Source organism: Macrotis lagotis, chromosome X (assembly GCF_037893015.1).
Source record: "Macrotis lagotis isolate mMagLag1 chromosome X, bilby.v1.9.chrom.fasta, whole genome shotgun sequence".
Taxonomy (NCBI): Eukaryota; Metazoa; Chordata; class Mammalia; order Peramelemorphia; family Peramelidae; genus Macrotis; species Macrotis lagotis.
The window spans coordinates 209682796-209706562 of NC_133666.1; the positions used below are offsets into that span (position 1 = coordinate 209682796).

At 34.3% G+C, this 23767-nt stretch overlaps 1 protein-coding gene across 2 annotated transcripts in view; it reads right to left on the reverse strand.

Annotated features, from left to right (window-relative positions):
- Positions 1–1565: 1565 nt before the first annotated feature.
- The window catches only part of WDR36 (WD repeat domain 36), a 49778-nt gene continuing 27576 nt past the window's right edge, over positions 1566–23767 (reverse strand). The window contains exons 13-23 of one of the 2 annotated variants that reach the window (XM_074207174.1): positions 23124–23238; positions 22001–22166; positions 19871–19979; positions 18639–18718; positions 16222–16329; positions 14398–14495; positions 13462–13604; positions 9374–9493; positions 9136–9217; positions 6473–6660; positions 1566–5281 (exon numbers count right to left, since the gene is read on the reverse strand). In XM_074207174.1, the coding sequence (XP_074063275.1) occupies positions 5132–5281; positions 6473–6660; positions 9136–9217; positions 9374–9493; positions 13462–13604; positions 14398–14495; positions 16222–16329; positions 18639–18718; positions 19871–19979; positions 22001–22166; positions 23124–23238 (1359 nt within the window). In that variant the 3' untranslated portion in view covers positions 1566–5131. Of the gene's footprint in view, positions 5282–6472; positions 6661–9135; positions 9218–9373; positions 9494–13461; positions 13608–14397; positions 14496–16221; positions 16330–18638; positions 18719–19870; positions 19980–22000; positions 22167–23123; positions 23239–23767 lie in introns of both variants that reach the window. The other variant, XM_074207173.1, reaches the window with a different exon arrangement.

Here is a 23767-nt window from a genome sequence, read left to right on the forward strand (position 1 = left end):
ATGTTTTCATCCATGTTATCAAATGCTCTCACTGAAGATGAACATGACCTCAAGTCAGTTACCATACTGATGGCAAATTCTTCACCTTGAAAAGGCTACAATAAGCCAAGACCAAAGTACGAGGAGTATTGGGTGTTGATTCATGGATCTTGTTTGCAAATGATGGTGCACTCAATGCAGCCTCTGAAGCTAAGATACAATGAAGTATGGATCAATTCTCTACTACTTGTGCTAATTTCGGTCTAACAATTAACACCAAGAAAGCACAGATGCTCCATCAGTCAGTATACCATCCATATGTGGAACTACTGGTTACAACAAAATAGAAAAGTTTTGAGTACTGTGGACAAGTTCACTTACCTTGGCAGTGTACTTTCCAAAGAGGTTCGCATCAACAATGAGGCTGACACACCTTGCCAGTGCAAGCTCAATCACTCTGGGAGGCTCTGAAAGAAAGTGTGGAAATGGTATTAGACTGACTACCAAATTGAAGGTCTACAGAGTCATTGAGCTGACCTCATTGCTATATGCCTGTGACGCCTGGACAGTCTACCAGCACCATGTCAGGAAACTGAATTGCTTCCATTTAAATTGTCTTGGGAAGATTCTGAAGATCACCTGGCAGGAGAAGATACCGGACACTGAGGTCCTTTTCTTCAGCTAAACTGCCTAGCATTCCAACATTACTATAGAGAATGTAACTATGATGGGTTGGTCATGTTGTTAGAATGCCAGAAATATACTTAACAAGAAGACTATTTTATGGAGAACTCACACAAGGCAAGTGCTCACAAGGGGTCAGAAGAAGCAATACTGAGACGCCCTGAAGGTTCCTCTTAACTTTAGAATTGGGGGTGGCTAGGTGGCACAGTGGATAGAGCACTGGCCCTGGAGTCAGGAGTACCTGAGTTCAAATCCAGCCTCAGACACTTCAATAGTTACCTAGTTGTGTGGCCTTGGGCAAGCCACTTAACCCCCACATTGCCTTGCAAAAAAAAAAAAAATTAAAAAAAGAACTTTAGAATTGATTGAGCAATGTGGGAGACACTGGCAGGGGACCATTGGGCATGGTGTGCCCTCATCAGTGAGGGTGCTGTGCTCTATAAGGGCAGAATTGAAACAGCTCAAAGGAGAGGTGACATATAAGTTTAGAATACCCACCCCATATATGTATGTTATGCAACACTATTCTATTAGAAACTAGGAGGGATGGGAATTCAGGGAAGCCTGGAATGATTTGTATGAACCGATGCTGAATGAGATGAGCACAACCAGAACATTGTACACCCTAACAGCAACATGAGGGGTGATGATCAACCTTAATGGACTTGCTCATTTCATCAGTGTGACAATCAGGAACAATTTTGGGCTATCTGCAATGGAGAATACCATCTGTGTCCAAAGAATTGTGGAGTTTAAACAATGACCAAAGACTATTACCTTTAATTTTAAAAAAAAGTTCTTATTAGGTAATTTTGCTCTTATACTTTATTTTTTTTCCTTAAGGATATGATTTCTCTCTCATTACATTCAACTTAGATCAATGTATACCATGGAAACAATGTAAAGACTGCCTTCTGTGGGGGGTGGAGGGAGGAAAGTGAGATTAGGGAAAAAATTCTAAAATTCAAAATAATTTTTTTTAAAAACTTGGTGGAAAAACCCCCACCCCAGGTGTTCACATGGACTCTTTGTGTTCAACCTGTGTTAGAGCATTCTGAGCTTATAATAGACTTAACAGCCACCATTGAATACACTGTAATTTGTCTTAAATATAGTGATGTCATTTTGGTGATCTTTGATAATAAAGGACAAGAACCAGCCATCTATAAAAGGGGGTGAGAAGGAAATGGCAAAAGAAAAGAAACTTGTGTCTCTGTGAAAGTCAGACACAACTGAACAAGTGAACAAGGAACAAAGGCAATAAATGGTGAATGTGATCTATGGCTTGAGACTTGGATAGATGTAATTATAATTGGTGAAATAATAAATATAATTGAAGATTCCAGAGGATTCTGTATAACAGAACTAAAGAGTCAAAATGGGGAAAAGAGGAGAGATTAGCTAGTGTAGAGAATATGGTCTGAGAAAGAACTGAGGTTGACGGACTGGAGATCAGAATGCATCCAAAGAGAAGAAAAAAGCATAGTGAGGACGTGGAAAGTCAATTGTGGTCAGATAAGGAAATTTCAAAATTTTTAACAATAGAAGTGGTACATTTGTGGGTGACACCAAGTGAGAAAGGAACAAGCATTTCTTTAGCATCTCCTGCTAGGCACTGGAGTAAGCACTTTACAAATATTATGTTATTACTTTAAGGATAGGGTATGATCATTCTTTGATTTGCACTACAGCAAAAAAGAGCCTTAAACTGGAAGAGATCTGGGCTAGTCCTAGCCCTGTCACTCATTTTGAAATCTTGGTAAAGTCCCAAAGCTTCAGTTTTCTCATTTGCTAAATGAGGAGGCAGAGGTACCTCCCAATTCTAGAAAGTTATTTCAACTTTTCATATCAAGAAATAAAAAAAAATAAATGAGCAAGTCTTTTTTTGAAGGTTGCCTACACTATATATTCCTTTATTAACAGAATATGCCCATTTATTAAGTTATATGCTGCTAAAAAAAGAATGATTTGTTCCCCCTCAGGTTTAGAAACTTAGGAAAAAGACATCTAAGTGAGAGCAGTGAATAGCATTTTGCATTGTTGTTCAGTGGTTTACAGTCATGTTTGCCTCTGTGATCCCAGCTGAGGTTTTTTTCTTGGCAAAGATTCTGGAGTAGTTTTCCAGTTCACTTTACAGATGAAGAAATAAAGTGAACAGGATTACACCGTTATGGAGTTCAGTTTTGAACTCAGCCCTCTATCTACTGCGCCATCTAGCTGTCCCTGCCAGATAGCATCTTGAATACAAATCCTATCTGAGACATTATTGTGTGCAAGTATCATTTAATTTTTCAATTTCTAAGACAAAGAGCTGCCCTCTAAGTGCTGAGATGAGGAGCACAGAACAAGTCGAGGAAATGTCTTCTTTGGGAGATCACTATAATAGTCACATAGCAGGTTTGCTCCAATTTTAATGGCAAAAAATGCATGATATTAAGAGACACTAAATAGATGAGGATGATTTAAAAAATCAGGGTATCATAAGTTAGTCATACAATTGTACTGTCATATAATAAAAGGTACCAGAAAATGAGATATTTCTAAAGAGAAATAAAACAAATACATATTTTTAATTCAGGGGAATCATCTGTATCTGAACTGAAAGATCAGTGACTGTAAAATCCAGTCAATATTATATATTTTTTTCTTAACTATACAGTGAAATAGTAAAGAGTTAACTGAACTCAAAAAACATGGAAAGAATGACATGAACTGAAGCTGAGAACAGAGTAGAACCAAGAGAACACTGTATACACTGGTAACAACACTATGAATTGACTTCGTTGGATACAGCTCCTCTCAGCAATTCAGATCGACAACCCAGAGAAACCTGTCATGGACAATGCCAGCCATATCCAAAGGGGGGAAAATCTCCCAACAGAATCTAGGTTTAAAACTTCCCTTAGTCATGTGATGACAGGTTAAAGAGGAAGCGGTTGCAGCTGTCAGAGCTCCCTGCAGCTGACTACAGAAGCCAGAGCCGGTGTGGGACTGTCTGGTGGGAGGAAGGGTCTCATCATGGTGGATGATTTCAAGAGATTCCTGTGCAAAACGTTACCAAGTGTTGAAGGGGTCACGCCATCGTAGTTTTGGACCGGGATGGAATACCGGTTATCCAAATGCTAATGATAATGCTCCAGAGCATGCTTTGAGACCTGGTTTCCTATCAACTTTTGCACTTGCAACAGACCAGGGCAGCAAACTTGGGACTTTCCAAAAATAAAAGCAGCAATGCCAATACTGGACTGTCAGTCTAGAAAAGGAACTTGCCCCTGTGTTTGAAGAGTTGAAACAGGTCGTGGAAGGTTCTGAACCTAAGGCCTAATTAACCATGGCCATGTTGTGGTCCCAGTGAGTCCAGTCCAGCAACATAGTGTGACTCCACACTCTCAGAAAAGACAACTTCCCCACCTTAGATTGAAGAAGTTTGTATTCATTATTTCTAAATCAGTGGACTACTGTGTTGGGTTTTAGGCTTAATTCTTCTCTAGTATGATTTCCAGAGAGACCACTAAAATGGGTCCTATCTATCACAGCTCCCATGGAGTTTAACTCAGCCATCAATGAGGGATGAGTGCATCAGAAGCAATGTTCTCGTGATTCACGAGCCCCCTGACTGTTATGTTACAGTCAGTCCAAGCTGGCTTGCAGTAGGCAGGCCCTGTTCTGTATATGCTGTTGCTTTGTTGTGAATAATAGAGAACGTATTTTTGTGTGTGCTGTATTGTTGTATGTTTGCCCTAAGTGAGAAGAAGAGAGCCTCTAACAGCAGCAATAAATCAGTACAATCACTAACTAGCTCTGTGAGGTAGGAATTTAAGGAAGTGTTACTAATTAGTTTTTCTCTGGTTGTATGTCTAAAAGGAAATCTCTTGCTTTGGATTTATTTTTATATTCAGCTATAATAACCAATCAGTATTTTGATTTTTTTTCTTTGTACAATTTAAGTGTGAAGATCAGTATCAAAGCTTTGGTTTGTGACATTTATATAAATGCCATGATACAACAGTTCTTTTTTTCCTTTTCCTAAATAAGGGTCTAAATAAAACAGTATTTTGTACAAGTAAAAAAAAAAACACTTCTCTTATGTTTTTCCTTCCTATCTCATGATTTAATTTTTTTCTCATTAGCCCTAATAACTCTTACACAAAATGATTAAAATGTAAATATGTTAAATATAAATGGTACATGTACATTTTTTACTAGACTGATCACCATTATGGGGCAAGGGGAAAGGGAGGGAAGAGAAGATGGTAGAAAAATATGTAGCTTATAAATTTACAAATGGATGAATGTTAAAAAACTACCATAGCATATAATTGGAAGAAAAAATAAAATACCAGTTTAAATAAAAACAAAACACAAGTCCTTGTTCAAAACAACTACCAATCTCCTTGTGCCCATGCCTTCCTTTCAAAATTATAAGTTTCTGAGTTTTTATATTTAGCAGGAATAAAAAATAAGTCCTTCATAACAAAGCACTTTTTATAAAATTTAGAACACATAGGCTTTGATTGAAGAGGAACTGCAGATGGCTCCAGGTCTTTTCCAATTGTGAAGACAATGTGGTCATTTCTTCTAGTAACACTGGCTCTGAAGGAAGAATTTTAAGATGCAACTGAAAAAATAAATGTTCATGAATTAAAATTAAATTGTCTAGATTTTTAGAAAAATGACATCTTCTACCTATTCTTTTACTTTTCAGAGGTTCCAAGTAAAGCCAAATTATTATATATAATTTATATAATTAATTATATCTTCTTAAGGTTTAATAGTTTTCCTAGCACCTACAGTACTTTTTCCTCCTCAGCACAGCCTTTTCCCTTTTTTTAACATAATTTTTTGTTCTTCAGACTTCTTCAGAGTCTAGTAATTATCATTACACTCTGCTTTCACAAATGATTTGAGATAAACACTATAAGAATTCCAAAGGCTTAGAAACATGAAACCTGGCTTAGAGACCAAACTTAAATTCCTATGCTATCACAAAATATCTTAATCAACAAGCATTGCCTACAACACACTCCTTATAAACCAAGCATTATGTTAGCTGCTGGAGGAATAAAATGAAATGAACAGTCCCTACCATCAAGGAATATATATACCAATGGGGAAAAAATATGTAAAAACACAAGTTTATATAAAAAATTTTTAAAAGGTAATGGGACTAAGGATTGTATTTGGTGAGAACTATTTTCTTTTATTCCTTTTTTTCTTTCCTAAATTTTTAAGTGATATATCTATTAGTGTTTAGGAAACAGTTAAAGCTTAAAGAAAATAAATAGAATAAGCTAATATTGAACATTATTCATTAACTAATGGATCTCCCAAAAGTTTAGTGCAGTTTTAACCTTTCTTAGCTTAAAACTACACTAATAAGAGATAGCATGTCTTTTACTTTACATATCTCATTTGATCCATGTGTGTTTGGGAATCTAAGTACACATATTTATATATGCTGCCTTCATTCTACTATTAAAAGAAACCTTCCAAATGCTGACCAGTGCATAAATATAATTATTTTAAAAGGAGTTCATTCCAGATCAACAACTTTGTAGCTACCTGGAACTCAACCTTACCAACAGTTATATAGAGAACAAAGATGGCGTTAAGTTTGCATTAAAATGCTGTCATAATTAATCATGCAAGAAAAATTAGCAAAATTGTAACCATTTGGGGCAGAGATGAAGAAGGAAGAGTATAGGTTGCTATACCTTATTCAGAAGAGGTATCTTTTTATTTTGCAATTATTCATAAATGATATAAATGGCTGTAAAAAAAACTCCCTTCTCATAAATGCAATAATTACCTTTAAAAATAAAGCAAGATATGCCTGGGAGAGTTCAAAATCACGCTTTGTAGTTAACATTGCCCCAATCATTTTCAAGAAACTCTGCATGAGTTTTATAGAGCCACCACATTCTGGAGATAAACTTCGTAGTTCTATTTCAATAGCTGAAGGACCCAATTCCTTAAGGACATTAAGTGCAGATTCATCTGTATTTTTAGGAGAAAAAAAATCAATTACCCCTTTGCAGTAACCACTTGTAAAAGGAAAGAATTATATCATTAGAATCTAAGTGAGCTATTATTTATTAAAATAATTTAAAACAATAAAAAATCATTTTGAGAATAGTATTGTGAATAAAAAGTCTTTCGATTATCTGGTAGCAGGAGGAAGAAATACAGTGCCCACCACACCTCCTTTACAAAGATCTAAAAAATACACCAAACTGAATTCTGATTAAAGAATCATCAAAAAGAAGAGGGTGAGCAACAGTGTCAAAGGCAGTAGAGAGATCAAAGAGAATGAGGATTAAGAAACTGGATTTGACACCTTAGGGTCAAAGGCTATATTTCATAGGATTAAGAGAGTGTAAGAGGAGAAAAAGTAGAGCCATCTCTTGTAGATGACCATTTCAAGGAGATTAGTTACAAAGGCAAAAGAGATATGATAGTGGGAATGGAAGGATCAAGTAAGGGTTTCTATCATAAGGGAGACATTAGCATGTTTGTAAGCAGTCAAGAATGAGCCAAAAGATTGGGAGAGACTGAAAATAAGTTCTGAAAGAGTGGGGATGACAGAGAGGACAATTTATTTAGGAAACAGAATGGAAGGGATTAATTTCGTAGAGGGGTTATTAGCATTGAAAAGAATAGGGTCACCTACTGAAGGAGACAATAATGGTAGAAACCACCTAAGTGAGAGGAGACATGGATGAAATGATAAAAGGGAGCTGATAGTAAATGGTCTAAATTTTTTCCTTGAAATATGAGGCAAAGTTATCAGCTGAGACAGTTATGGGAGGAATGAAAAGACTTGGAAGAGCCAATGTGAAATTTGGGATAGTGAGCTGATAAGGCAGGTATATAGATTATGGTCAGATAAAGGAATTTGACAATTCTTGACCATGAAAGTATATTTGTGTATGATGTCAAGATCAATGGCCATTTTTGTGTGTGACTGAAGTGGAGTGGAGTAGCAGCCAAAGGAAAGTGAGTAGGTAGAGGGACGGAGAGGTTAGAATAGGGGTGAGAAGAAAAAAAATAGATTTGTTAATTAAAAATAGAGAGGTGCTAAAGATGTGAAATGTGTTTAAATGAGGTCAGTATATTAATAGTTTAACTGTATTGTTTTACATTGATACAAGAGACTTCATAGAGTGGAGAGGGTAATTTGTAAGTTTGTAATATAAAAACAAAATACATCAAAATTTTTTTAAAAAGGAAATGATCAACATATAGAAAAATATTTATAATAGCTCTTTTCATGGTAGTAAAGGTTGGAAACTAAAAGGATTTCTTTCTATTGGGGAACAAATTATGATCTGAGTACAATAGACTACTATTGCCATTAAAAATGATGAAATGCATGATTTCAGAAGTCTTTAATGAGCTAATACAGATCCAAGTAAGCAGAAACAGTAGAATAATTTATAATATCATAGAAAAAAACAACTTTGGAAGATTTTATAACTTCGATCAACACAATGATAAAACTAGGAGTTCAAAAGACTGAAAATTCAGCAGGTCACTCACTCATCTCTTAACAGAGAAGAGATGAAGTTAAAATTCACAGGGACAGTCCTTTTGGCAATTTCTAATGTAATTGTTTTGTTCAGGCTATATAGCTATATTGAAGGATTTGTTTTTTGACTGGCTTATTGGAGGCAGAAAGAGTAGGAGGGGCAGATTAATAGAAAAAATGCTGTCAAATGAAATTACAAATAAATTTAAGGGGAAAAAAATAATGAACAGACAAAATTCTAGTTGTGAAAAAGATACTGTTGAAAGTTGAGTTCTGAAAAAAATATCTATTCAAGTAAATTAAGAGCAGATGGAAGTTTATAAAATTACTTATTTAGAAAAAGCTAAGTTTAATTGATGTTTAACTATGTCATTTAATGGATAAAAATAACACAAGTCCATTATGAATTCTCTTCTTTCAAAACAAAATACCAAAGTTTGTATAAAATGGTACCAATTTGTACATGAAACTTTGGTACAAAATCTCAGATAAATGAAATAAAATTAAACTGAATATATTATTACAAACTAAGTTAAAAACAAAAAAATACTCAGCTCATTAGTTTTGGGGGTTGCTTTCTTTTGACTATTTTTAGATACTCCCATTAGTTAGACTGCTCAATAGATAATCTGGCTGGAGTCAGGAAGAACTGAGTTCAAATCTAGCCCCAGACATTTACTCAATATGTGACCCTGGACAAGTCACTTAACCTCCATTTGTCTCAATTCTTCTTCTATACAATGGGGACAAACTAGAGAATGAAATGGCAAAACCATTCCAGTATCTTTGCCAAGACAACTCCATGGACAAAGAATTGGATATGACTGAACAAATGACTAACAACATCAGCAACTACTGAACTAGCTATAAGTTACTCCACTATCTCTTTTTTATATATTCCAAAGTTTAGAATAGACATGGAAAATGTAGATTTTTTTACTTACATTTATTATTGTTCAGTCCTTCTTCAAGTTGCAGACAGAAGTCAGATTTTTGAGCCAAAATTCCAAGATTTATCACTTTAGACTTGAATAAAAACAGCACCAAAATTAAATTTTAAAAATGAAGTATGCCTGGCACATATTGGGGAGAAAGGGAAAGTTCATTCTATTCCTCCACCCCAGCTAGGGGAGAAGGAAGCAAAGAAGGATGCAGACTTGAACTTTGAATCTCTGGTCTTACCTTTTGAGCACCTAGATCTTGGTCAGTGGAAAGATATTTTGGAACAAGGCCAGGAACTGTAGGTATAAAAAATGGTGCTGATTTAGGCACTTTGGGAGGTTCCTTTGGTTTATTCTTTTTCTGATAAGAGGAAAATATAAAAAATGAAAAGATTTAGAAAACAAAAACACTTTGATACCTTAACACTCCTCTATCAATAAAAGATTATAGTCTGTCTTAAAGAGCTGTCTGAGGCAACTGAACTTGTCCAAAGTCATAAAGCTATTTAAATGACTCATTTTTTCAGTTTTTCCATCTCTTATTTAATGAATCATACAAGTTATTTCACCTTACCTAATACCTGACAATACACTTTTCATCTGTTGAGACTTCTAATGCTCTAAATTTCCTTCTGATATTCTAAATCTTTAAAAGTGGAGAGAAAATATGTCTAAGATTTAAAAGCTGCAACCTGGAAGAAAGAGTACAGAACTAAAAAGAGGTTCAAGCTTGGGCTTCACTAGGTATATGATGTTGTTCAAGTAACTGCTGCTCAGGTTCCTTAACTGGAGAATGTGACAAAATCACTTTTTTTTGGTTGGAAGTAGTAGGACACAATCCAAAATGTTGGTTAAAGATAATAATCAGAGGGGGCAGCTAGGTGGTGCAGTGGATAGAGCACTGGCCTTGGAGTCAGGAGTACCTGAGTTCAAATCCAGCCTCAGATACTTAATAATTACCTAGCTTTGTGGCCTTGGGCAAGCCACTTAACCCCATTGCCTTGCAAAAACTTAAAAAAGATAATAATCAGAGATCCAAAAATGAATTTGGTACACAGGACTTTGGGATTATTTTTTAAAATTACATAGTATGCTGTTCTTTGTAAGGCCTCTATAATAGGTGATGACAGGTCAAACAGGATGTCTGAAACTTTAACATGATTATTAATAATTTTTTTAAAAGTTTAGAGAAGACTTTCAAAATCCAGAAATGGTAATCAATACAATATTATTGTATTGTGTTATTGTAGCAATACAATATGATATTAAACATATAAAGTTTAAAGTATTCAACTTAGTACTGGGAGAGGAGAAAACTCATAGTTTCAATGTTTTTACAAATTACAGCCAATTAACAAGCATTGATTAAATGGCTACATGCCCAACAGTGCTAGGGATACAAAGACAATAATGAAGCATTTCCTTGAGCTAGGTATATAAAGAGAGATAATATGTGTACATAGATGGTACACAAAGTATTGCAAGGAAGAAGAGCACTAGAAGTTAGAAATCAGGAAAAGTTTCAGGTTTAAAGTGCTGTCTCTTGAGTCTTGAAAGAAGTGAGGAACTTTCTGAGGCATCAGTGACTGAGGGAACATAGTATACCTTAGGGATGTGGGATGGTCAGTAAAAGGCATTAAAATGGAAAATAGAGCATTGCCAATGAGAAATAGTGAGGCCAACAGGTCGGGTGAGGGTGGGTGGGTGGGTGTGTGTGGGGGGTGTGTGGGTGTGTGTGTGTGTGTGTTTTCAAGCCTTCTCACAGTTGAATAATGCTTAATAAAGCTGGAAAGCAGGTTGGGGTCACCCTGACTCATTCTGGCAGTTGTGTCAAGGATGGACTGGAGAGAGGAGAGATTTAAAGCTATGAGATGGTTTAGGAAATTAAAATCATATTAAGACAAGTAATGAAGTATGCCTAAACTAGGATGATGGAGGTTTGAACAGGGGAAAAAAGAATCAATGGAAAAGCAATAGACTGAATATGTGGGCTAAGATCTAAGCATGTTACAAGCCATCTTCTCTACACTTTGTTTACTGGTGATCTCATTAGCTTCCAAGGATTAAAGTATTATCACTAAGCCAACAACTCACAAATATATATATATATGATATATCATATATATGTGTATATTATCAAGGCTTTTTTTTCTTTCCAGTGAGCTTCAGTCCAGCATAACCAATTGTTTATTGAACATTTTAAACTGGATGTCCAAGATGTTAAATTGGATGTATCCAATACAGTACTTAGTACCATTCCCCTCTAAACCTACCAACAAAGTTACCACCATCCCTCTAGCACCCAGATTTGTAAACACAGCATTATCATCCCAATTCCTCACTTCCCCTCACCCCATATATGCAATTAATTCTCAAATCTTATCATTTCTACATCCACAATACTTCTCAATTCTGACTCCTCCTATTATCACACACCACATTACTTCAGGCACTATTCACATCTTGCCTATATCATTTTTAAAGCCTCAATAATTCATCTCCCTACTTTAAGACTTTCCCACTCCGTCTATCCCATACACTTTTTTTTGTTTTTGTTATTTTATTTTTTCAATTACATGCAAGGATAATTTTCAACATTCATCTTTTTTGTAAGTCCCAAATCTTGCTACCATTCTCCCTTCCTTCTCTGCTTTCTATAACAGCAAGTAATCTGATATAGACTATGCATATGTACAAACATGTTAAACATATTTACATAGTAGTATAGTGAAAAATGAATCAGAATTAAAGGGCAAAAAACATAAAAACAAGTTTAAAAAGTGAAAATAGTAGGCTCTGGTCTATATTCAGACTCTATAGTTTTTTTCCCCCGGATGTGGATGACATTTTCCATCACAAGTCTTTTAAAATTGTCCTTGGTCACTGAACTGCACTGCTGAGAGGAGCTAAGTTCATCACAGTTGATCACAAAGTGATTTCCTTTAAGCAAGACTATGTCTCTTCTTCTTAATCAACTATAGTGACTCTTTATTGATTCTGTGATAAATTATAAACCTTACACCTTTTAAAGCCCTTCACTAAATGCCTCCAAATTTATCTTTCATTACATATTACTTTTCCTCTTGTACTTTGTGATCCAGTCAATAGGTCTTTTCTCTGTTCACAGACAACACTCTATCTCCCTTCTTCAAGCCTCTGTATGGTTATGCCTGCATTTTATCTCCTTTTTACCTCCATCTTACAGAACTCCATTCTTCCTTTAGGACACAACTCAAATAACACAATTCTCAATTCTACAGGAAGTTTTTCAGTTAATGCCCTCTCATCTAAACTACACTGTTCTTTAGTTGTAACTATTCTCTTAGTATTTTGTGTCTATGTATGCATATGTGTTTTCTTGTCAGCTCTCTTGTTAAAAACCTAAATTCCTTGTTATTTTCTCATCCATAATATTTGCAACCCACAGCAAATAATATAGACCTGGTACATGATTGGTACTTAATATATTTGTCTGTTTAACACAGATGAAGAATTAGAAAAGAGAACCAAGAGAAGATAGTGTTTTGAAATCTCAGAGAATAGAGTATTTAAGAGAAGATGCTATCTAGTAATATCAAATGTGTCAGAAAGGTCAGGAAAAATAAAGACTAAGAAGTTCACCAGATTTCTCAATTAAGAGATTAGAAGTAATTTTGGAAAAAAAAAATTTAGTTGGGTTATGAGATAAGAAATCAGAAATGGATGGTGAGAGAGTGGAAGTGCAGGTACCAGGGATGGGAACAAGTATTTATTAAGTGTCTGTTAGGCCCTGTATGAAATACTTTACAAATATTATCTCATTTGATCCTCAAAACAATTCTGGAAGAAAGTGCTATCAATATTCCCATTCTACAGTTCAAGAAACTGAGGCAGAAATCAAATTATATGCCCAGGGTCGTCTCACAGCTAGCAAACATCTGAGACTGGATTTAAATTCAGGTCTTCTTGACTCTAAGCCCAGCACTCTATCCATTAAGTCTTTTAGGGGCTTTAAGTCAGATTATTTTCCCCTAGGACAAGAGATTAGAGACAGAGAACAGTAGTGTGTTAGAGAAGATGTAGAAGGGGATAATTAGAAAACCTCAAATTAGGATTAGAAACATCAATGAGCAAAGTTTCAGTCTAATCATTTCATAACATAATTTTTATCTCTTCATACCCCTTTTACTCCCACCTTTAACCGTGACTTTATATTGCCACTGTTCAATGAATCCTGGACAACAAGGTAAGGAAAACTCAAATTAAAAAGTTTGTTTTCTAATTACTAATGGTTAAGATTGCCCTTTCTGTAAAATTCATTCAGGACTCCAGAATTTGAGATAATCTTACCTTAATAACTGCAAGATTGAGAAGGTTTTTCCACCTTGATTCAGGTAGTAGTGACAGAGTCAACAGCTGCTCATTGAGTTGTTCTGGTGAGTCATAATCTATCATTTCATCATTTGGTTCTTCAGTTTTTTCTGAGAGCTCCTCTTCTTTATAAAAAGAATTCACAATAAAGTAGATAAATGCATCTATATAACTATTAATTACAAATACACTGTCAACTTAAATTCTTTCAAACTATGCTTAAAAATGTTAAGTTTGAGATCATTCAAATATAATTGATATACAAATATAACATGATACTTTATATATATTTCTTTTGGTAAGTGGTTTAAATATGTCTATATATGAAGTTTTTTCTCTTAGTGGAGTCCCTGAATATGTAATATTTTACTTCCTAGCCCCTTCTTCCATATCCAAAAATATTTAAATACTTTCTATAAACCACATTATCATTTTAACTTCGCAAATCTTTGCTCAATGCACATCTCTCCTATTAACCTCCTGAATCTGTTTTTCAATTAAGTTTATTTCCAAAGAGGAGACAAAATGAAAATTTTAGACTTCTTCATTTTCCTTTATCTACTTGATTTCAGTAACTGATGGTATTACCTTTATCTCAAACCAAATTAACAACAAAATTCTATCATATTCCTGGATTCAGGGCACCAATAAATGCAAATATTCAAATAAAAGTTGCTAGTTTTTATTCTTTAAAATAGCCCTTGGTTTTGATGTTGCATGAAGAGGCACACTCAAATATGCCCAACTAAATTTGTAAAAAAAAAAAAAAAAAAATTGCTTTCACAAATTAATATTTTCTTAACATGAAGGTCAAAAATGGTCAGTCATACCATTTGCTTATTTTTATGTTTAACAAGAGCTATCTTATGATCATTATATTAACCCACCCAAAAGCATATCACATCTTGTGATTACCTTGGCTGTGGCAGATACCAGGAAGCATTACAACAGAAGGAACATAATCTGCTGAAAGTGGCCGTAATGAAACAAGTGAATACAGGGAAATATTAGACCTAAGAAATAAAAACAACACAAGGAAATATTTTAAAAGTTCATAAAAACAATCCGCTTAGAGTAACATCTAAAGGTCAGATCTCTAGCTTCTAATACCATGGCTACAAATTCAGATTATTCCGTGTAATTAAGAAAGACTTAATATATTTAGATTGTTCACTTGAAAATATTATAAATATTATATACCTTGCTTTAATCCAGCACTTGGGAAAGTCAAAGCTAAAAAAATTCTAATAAAACATTTTTAATAGAATCCTATGCACTGGGGAAGCTTGTTATTTAAAGGAACCCTGTTTTACAAACCTGTTCAAAAAAGGAACCTTTTTAAAAGTGTAATCTTTCAGGTAAATCATTTTTTGGAAGGGAGAAATACTTTGCTCCCATAACTAGAATTGTTAAAGCTGGGCACAGTTGTACACAGCCTTTTTAAAATACCAAATACTGGATTTCTAAGCTTTAAAAAGCTGAGTGAATAAACCTGGTTTTAGTAATTCATTGGCAAAGGAATGAAGATTCATTCTCTCTCATAATTCAGAGTAATGGAATTTTAAAATAAATTATCAAACCTTTTAACACAATATGTAAGTCAAGAAGAACCTATCTAGAGTTGAAAGAGACCTAAGAGGTAATTTATTCTAATTCTTTCATCTCATAGATGAGAAACAAAGGTCCAGAAGGAAAACGATTTGCCCAAAGTTATACAGGCAATAGAATCGGAATTTGAACTCAGCTTCTATGACTCCAAATTCAGTTATTTCTGAGATCCTAGCAAATGATCTACTAATTTAAAATAAAAACAAAACTCTAGTGGAATTTACTGTATTAGAATCTGACCTGGAGGAGCTTCAGAAACATCTTGGGCTTACTGTCAAATACCAAAAGAAAAAAGAGAGAGAGAGAGAGAGAGAGACAGACAGACAGAGAGACAGACAGACAGACAGACAGACAGACGAGAGAGACAGACAGAGAGAGAGAAAGAGACAGACAGACAGACAGAGACAGTGTGGCACAGTAGAATGAACACTGGAATCTGAAGTCCAAATGCCTGGGTTTTCATTCTTGTTTTCACTGAATGACCTGACACCTCACCTCTCTGGGTGCTTTCCTCTATAAAATAAAGCCAGGTGGTACAGGGGTAAACATCAGAATATTGACTTCATCATACATGTGCCAAAGTTAGCATTTTCTAGTTACAACTAAAATACATAATGATTTTTCCATAATTCTTCCACCTTAACAAGCATGATGATCTTATCCCATCTCCTGGACCCCTTGAAAACTTCTATCAGGTCTAAAATATCAAAGTATTACTAGCTAGAATAAAAATCCTTTAGAACAACTCTGTCCTAGGGAATACACTAAGGAAATGACTCTAAAAAACAAAGCTTATGAAGTTATGTTACTGGTAATCTTGAAGTCATTTTCAATATGCTCTCCTTTATTAAAGTATTAAAAAAAAAAGGCACTTCCACTTGAGAGATATGAAAATCATTATTATTATTTTTTTTAGGTTTTTTCAAGGCAAATGGGGTTACGTGGCTTGCCCAAGGCCACACAGCTAGGTAATTATTAAGTGTCTGAGACCGGATTTGAACCCAGGTACTCCTGACTCCAGGGCCAGTGCTTTATCCACTACGCCACCTAGCCACCCCAAGATATGAAAATTATTAAGAAAGTTTGAGAAGCTTCATTTTTTCACTGGGGGAAAAAATATGAAGTACTTACCACAAATAAATGCCAAGATTATCCACATGGGAAGTGGCCAGAAAGTCTCCAGTGGGAGACATAGTTAGACTGAGAGGTGCTGAATCCACTAAGAAGCAGTCTATAAGGCTAGTAAGGGGAGAAAAAAATTACTTAAGGGAAAGTCAAAGAACTTATGATTTTTAAGCTTTAAAGGCCCCCCTCAATTTTTTATCTTCATTTAAATTTCAACATAATGGATGTAAATTACTCTAAGGTTTTACTCAATGGAAAGAGAGGATAGAATAAACCTCGCAAAATAAAATTTCATGCTGTGTCACTTGGAGACACTAGTGATTATCAACACTTAACCATTTTAATTTACATGAAAATATTTAGTTCTCATCTCTAGAAGGTCAAGTTACTAACTAAAATAACTAGAAAAGGAGGGATAAATAGGGATATAATTTTCTAATGCAAGAGAGATTAAAGGTCAGATACCAGAGAACTCTTCCCAAAATCCTCTATTCACCTTCTCATTTCCCACCCAGCTATCCCCACTCTTGGATTTCATGATTTCTAGAAGTCATCATTTACAAGGATGAAATTTACTCTGAAAATAAAAGCTCGCTAGGACTCTCTGCCTCTTCCTCCTTCCTTATTTAGGAGGTAGAATTTGAAGTCAGGTTTTCCTGATTCCAAGTTCAACACATTTTCCTCTCATACTATCTAGCTGCCTCTGCAATTACTCAACAGCTTATTTTCTTAGAGAATTGTAACTCTGGATCACTCACTTAACTGTTCAGTGCCTCTATGAGAAGCACAATCAATATGAGGATTCTAACCTAAGTCTTTTTGCAAAGTCTCTCTCTCTGTCTCTCTCTGTCTATATATATCAGATTAGGCAGAATTGGTCCATAAGCAAAGATAATATAACATTTCAATATCATTGTTTTCAATAATAAATCAAAGAGTTTTTAAAAGTCATTTGAAGTAAGATTTTCTGATCTTGTAGAGGTACCTACTTAAAGATATGTAAGCTGAAAAACTGTCATATTTGAGTTCTGTGATCACACCCTTTTCATGTTAAAATGAGGCAAAAAAAGCTAAATCTCTAATTTGTGGATTTGTTTTAAATATTCAAACTATTCTACATAAAAGTTGACTATTTTGTATATTAAAGATTCAGCAGATATTATGTTAGGATTTCTCATTAACTAATTTAAATAGCCAACATCATAGCTACTGCAACAAACTAGGGGAAAAATCAATTCAAATCACTTCTTTTTCACAGTACAATGTTAAAGCAACAGGAAAATCATTCAGTAAGGAGGTACTGAGAACAAAGATTTTGCTATAAATTTTTATTGTTTCAGTCATGTCTGACTTGTTAAGACCCCCATCTGAGGTTTTCTTGGTAAAGATCCTCGAGAGATTTGTCATTTCCTTCTCCAGCACATTTTTATAGATGAGGAAAATGAGGCAAATAGAGCTAAATGACTTGCCCAGGATCAAACTGCTAGCCAATGTTTTTTTTTATATATAATCCTTTGCTTTTTTATTTTTTGCAAGGCAATGGGGTTAAGTAACTTGCCCAAGGTCACACAGCTAGGTAATTATTAAGTGTCTGAGGCCACATTTGAACTCAGGTCCTCCTGACTCCAGGGCTAGTGCTCAATCCACTGTGCCACTAGCCAATGTATTGAAGAGGAGTCTTCCCTGCTTTAATCCCAGCACTCAAACAAAGGTTTTTGAAAGCTGGAAATAAGTAGTTTTGGGAAGCAGCTAGGTGGCGTAGTGGCACTGGCCCTAGATTCAGGAGTACCTGGGTTCAAATCCGATCTCAGACACTTATAATTACCTAGCTGTGTGGCCTTGGGCAAGTCACTTAACCCCGTTTGCCTTGCAAAAAAACCTAAAAAAAAAGTAGTTTCTGTTGTGAACAAAATTCCACAATAAATAAGGACTTAACTTCATTAATAATTGCTTTTTTGGGGGTTTTTGCTCCAAAAGAACTGTACTACTTCTGTGTTTAATACAATCACAAGGAAACTGGGATTATCTTTCTAAAAATCAAATTGGTACAGTTTAATCCCATCCTTCAACCCTCTTCCTAATATGGAAGAAGGTGGCCAATGTGGACAGAGTTCAAATTGGGGATGTGGTAAATGATTTCTACCTAACCTTCCTACCTTTTCTTTTCCTCCTTTTCAAAGATTTAGTTTCTATTTAAAACTATCCTTTACCTACTTTCCTACCCTATTCTTAAGTTTATACTCCATGTAACAGGAACTCTCATTGGGTGATGATTTGAAAGTAATATAAAATTCTACATTAATCTTTTTGAGGTGGCTATTAAACATTTAATTCCAGGGTCAAAAGCAAAATATCTTTCCACAGTGGCTTAATACATAAATAGGATTCAAAGAAAGCTAAAAATACTATACAAATTTACTTACCAGCCAGATGGAAGGTCCCAAACCCTAATTGAGCAATCCATTGACCCGCTTATTAACCAACGACCATCAGGACTGAAAGCCTTTAAACAAAATCAATAAAATGCTCATTTTAAAAGTGCTAAGCAGTCCAAAAGACAATAGAATTGATTAAGAATTCAATTAATCAAACTGTTTGGAATCAAAGCATGACTCAAGACCCCTGTGCTTTCAAATCTAATGTTGCTTTCCCACTAAACATCCCGTCCAAATATTGTTAGCTAATAGTGGAATGAAAGTAAGCTTCTAGGACAGGGGCTGTCTTAGGCACTTGAAACTGTTATTTCTTTGATATAGCTTCTAATTTAGACTACCATTCCCCTGAATCAAGTCAAATATGTGAGGTTTTAGATGAGAAAAAATATAAATTTTCTGAAATAATAATAAAGTTTCTAAACAACTAAGAACAACTAAGTATTTCCAATCTTGCTTATTTAAAACTTTATTTAAATCTTAATTTTCTTCCTTGCTCAGGAAGCATTATTTTATTCTGCAAAGTTTTGGGAGGACTAGTTAGACATCTATGAAAAAATAAAACTCATAAGTAGTTAAGGATATGAAAAAGAACAAAAATTAGGAATTTTTATCTGAAATACATGAAACTACTTTCCTATATGTATCCAGGACACCAAATCTAGGTTTCAGACTCTGCCACTTACCTAATTCATGCAACCTCTGTCTGACCCTAAGTTACCTCATCTGTAAAATGAGGGAGAAAGAAGGCTGGACTGAATGAACTATGTGGTCCCTTTTTGTTCTAAGTCTATGATATATGACTTAAAAAATGTAAAAAGGCTCTGAAAAAGTATAAATGACTATACTCAACACATTGGTATCGTTATACAGATGTAGAGCAAATGCAGCTGTCAAAAATACCACAACAGTATCATCAGAACAGAATTTCAGGAAGGGGACAAGAGGGGGAGAAGGATTTCTCAATTTTAATTCTGTAGAGAAGCAAAAGCATGCTGTTTTGGGAGGTTTTGTTTTGTTGCTTTAAATCTGCCCAATATAACAAAAATTTATTTGGAAGTTTTCTCCCTTGGAAAACAACCAATCTTATTTCTATAGTCAGCATAAATTTCTATGCTTTTTCTATAATTTTAAACTAACTTTAATCCTTTTTAGGCTACTCCACCTTTAAAAGGAAATTTAATGTTTATTAAAAGTGATTTTGTTCCATCTACTAACATTACCATGTCATTTATCTGGCCGTGGTGTCCAAAAAATTCTCTGACTGTCCTTCTGGTTTCTATATCTACAACACTTAGACTGAAGTCATCTGAGGCAATTCCCAAGATGCCACTGACAAAAGAAGTACATAATTTATAAGAAATTAGAAAAAAACACGAATCATAAAGACTATTTTCTATTACTTAATTTTACATTAGTAAGAATCAAATAAAATGTTCTCAGTATATTGTCTATAGCAGTGACATTAAATTTAAGACAAATCTAGGATTTCACTAGTAAACAGAATATAAGCAAATTGCAATTTTTTGCAAGAACATTACATAAAGTTAAGAACAATAAACTCAACAACTATGCAAAAAGTCATAATGGAAAAGTCAAATAGAAAAATGTAACAAATGACAAATGAACAGCTTGATGAATTACTCTATAGCTACCCCTTTTTGTTATTTCTCTATTTATAGAATTTCAAAGATCTTCAACTTCATCAATGTAGGATTCTCCCTTAACTGATTCTCTAATTTCACAAGTAGCTTAGGTCAAAAATGCCTTTTCATTCAACATGATAAAGGGAAGCTATAGATCTCTAACATCCTGTAGTCTTCATTCCAGATCTCTTAATGTTGCATGAGTAACAATCATATTACAGGACAGGACTCCTTGTTCTTGTTACGTGACTGGTCAATTCTTACATGAAGTCATCACTAATAATATGCAGCAGTCTATTTATGACTACCACAGCTCTCTCTTGCCCATTGAGTCACTTAAAATTTGGATTCTGTAGAGACGTGTGATTCCTAAGGATGCGGCATCGATAAGTAAATATCAGTCCTAAAAAGATGGGTTTTTAGGGACAGTCCTGGAGTCAGGAAGTTCTGAGTTCAAATTCAGCTTCCAATACTTACTATCTGCATGAAACTAGGCAAGGCATTTATACTATTTGCTTCAGTTTCCACAACTGTAAGGCAGGATAATAATGGCATCTACCTCGCAGGACTATTGTGAAGATCAAATGAGACTATATGTGTAAAAATGCTTAGCACAGTGTCCAGCACAAAGCAGATGCAACATAAATGCTTTTTCCTTTTCTTTCCCTTTCATTAGAATTCAGTTATTTCAACTGTTAAGTAATCAAGAAACTAATAGAGAAGCAATCTAGTGCATGGGAAGATAGCAAAGACATGGAAAAAATTTTAGATCTTAATAGGTTTGAAAAGAGAGAACTCCAAGATCTACCGACCTATAAAGACTTATTATCCCATCAATAAAAAGTCTTTGAGAATCATCCATACATAAGTTGCATGCTTCCTCAATGAAGGTATATCCAAAAATAAACACAAGGTGTTTGGAGGGGAAGGCACTGGATAGAAAGATTTCATGTAGCAGATAACAACTGAGATAACTTTGAAGTAAAATAAGGATTCTGCCTTGACTCTATTTTCAAAGGTCACTAATTATTTGTTTTCTCCTGACACTCTCAAAAGATTAACTTCTAATCATTTCAACTCTGCATCATCTCTCATACCTATTCCCTCTTTTTCCTCAAAGCCATAATTCCAAGACAGTTTTTTTTACACCTATCTATACTACTTAAATGTTTTTATGCATTAATCTGGTCATGTTATTCCTCTGTTCAAAAGTCTTTAGCACTGCCCTAATAAGGCATTTGTGGAATGGGGAAAAATAAGATTATAAACACATGAGCAGGCAATTAAATAACCTAAAGAAGGAACAATAAGCTCAATGTATATGGAAATGAATAATGTGTAATAAAACTAGAAAGATAGGTTGTGGTTAGGTTATGTTCTCAACCAGAGAAGTAATAGAGAATTCCTGAAGTTTACTGAACAGGGGAGAATAGAGAGAATTGAGGATCTTTAGAGAGAAATGAGTAATGATACAATGAAATATACATTCATACTCATGAGCTCACAGATTTCTCTAAATTAAATTAAGTGGTCATATAAATTATGATATGCATATATATGTAAATTAATTAAGAGATATAAACAAGTAATTTCTGCAAATAGTGTATGGAATGGTTGATATAAGAAACATCTTAAATATTTAAATTTTTACATATGGTTCTGGTTCTCAAATTTATAATCTAAATTATAAAGTTAAAAAAGACTCACCTGTCTCTATGTAGCAATATGATACTGGGAGATGAATTTAGGTTTGTGGTGTGAATTAACATTTTACTCTTAAAGTTCCAAAATTTGAGTAATCCTTCACTACCCGCTGTAATTGTTAACTGGTTTAATCCATCTACTGCCACTCCTCTAACAGCACCTTCATGGGCTTTAAATGCAAATAAATAAATAAATAAAATCTCTCTCTCTCTCTCTCTCTCACACACACACACACACACACACACACACATATATAAACATTCTTTCAGAATAATATAGAGGGGGGAAAATGGCTGCTTCACATAAAATTTCATTATTTCATTCAATAATTTATTACTGAATACCTATTAATTCTGCTTTTTAAGAGAACAAAGTTAACAGAAATCAATTCTATGTGCTCTTTCTTCATCATGCCAAAGTACTTTTAGATTAAAAAAAACAGACATGAATCTCATTACTAAAATAGTTCATGTTAATTTCACAAAGATAATTTCAAAAATTATAAAAAAGATGTCAAGGTGAAAATAAATGAAGTTTTCTGAAATTTTAACTCTACAAAATCTGAATTTTACAACTATGTTAATCCTTATCATTCCATTTGAACATTGTGACATTAAAATTTGAAAGAGATTTAATACTCAAGGACCAATCGAGACATTACAGATTCTCAGAGGTTGAAGAAAACTCAAAAGTCACTTAATCCAATATATACCTGACATGATTCTCCCCTATAGATAGCTTACAAAATGATAACATAACTTTTGCTTTAAGACCTTCAGTGGGGGGTGGGGGTGGGGGTGGGGGTGGAATTCACTACTTCCTAAGGCAGTTCAACCCACTTTTGAATAGCTGTAATGTTATTCAAATACTCATGACATGCATAGGAAAAGTCAAATTAGCTTTCAGTCTTATATTGGTAGTAACCTATTAGAAAGTAACATATAATTTTGCAACTTTGAATCTGCATTTCCTAAGCAGCATTTCAATCTTAAATTAAATCTTAAATTTTTATTAATTCATACAGTGTACCAATTCCTTAGCAAAATATTCCAGCTGCAATTTAAAAAAATACTTTACCGTATCAAATTGAAATAAATGAAAAATTTTAAAAATAATAAATTATTACCTTTTTCAACTCCAAATGAACCTCGATGCATACCAGACTGCATGTTATAGACATCGACATTTCCTGATGAAAGACCAATTATAGCAAAGTTTCCACAGGAAGTTATATCTACAGACTTTGGAGAAAATTACAATAAAGAAAAAAAATCAAATATACAAATGCATGACTAATTAACTATCCCTATGGTTAAGCTGAGAAGTTAACCAGTATAGACTTTGGACTGGGGGGAGAAGAGGAAGGTGTTAGAAAACCTAAATTGGAATTCCTAATGACAACAAGCTTTTTGAACCTGGGGAAAAAATATAATCTCTCATCTATCCCATCCAAAGTTATGTCATCTTTTAAACTTTAATATACTTTTTGTAAAAACTATGCCTACTAGGGGGGAACCCTAATGTCTCCTTTTCTTCACTACTTACTGTCCTCCTTCAATACAATGCAATTTGACTTCTGCCTTGACTCTATTTTCAAAGGTCACTAATTACTTGTTTTCTCCTTCTGACACTCTCAAAAGATTAACTTCTAATCATTTCAACTCTGCATCATCTTTCATACCTGACCCCTCCTCTTTTTTCCTTAAAGCCATAACCCCAGTAAGACAAAAAAAATACCTATCTATACTACTTTAATGTTTTTATGCATAA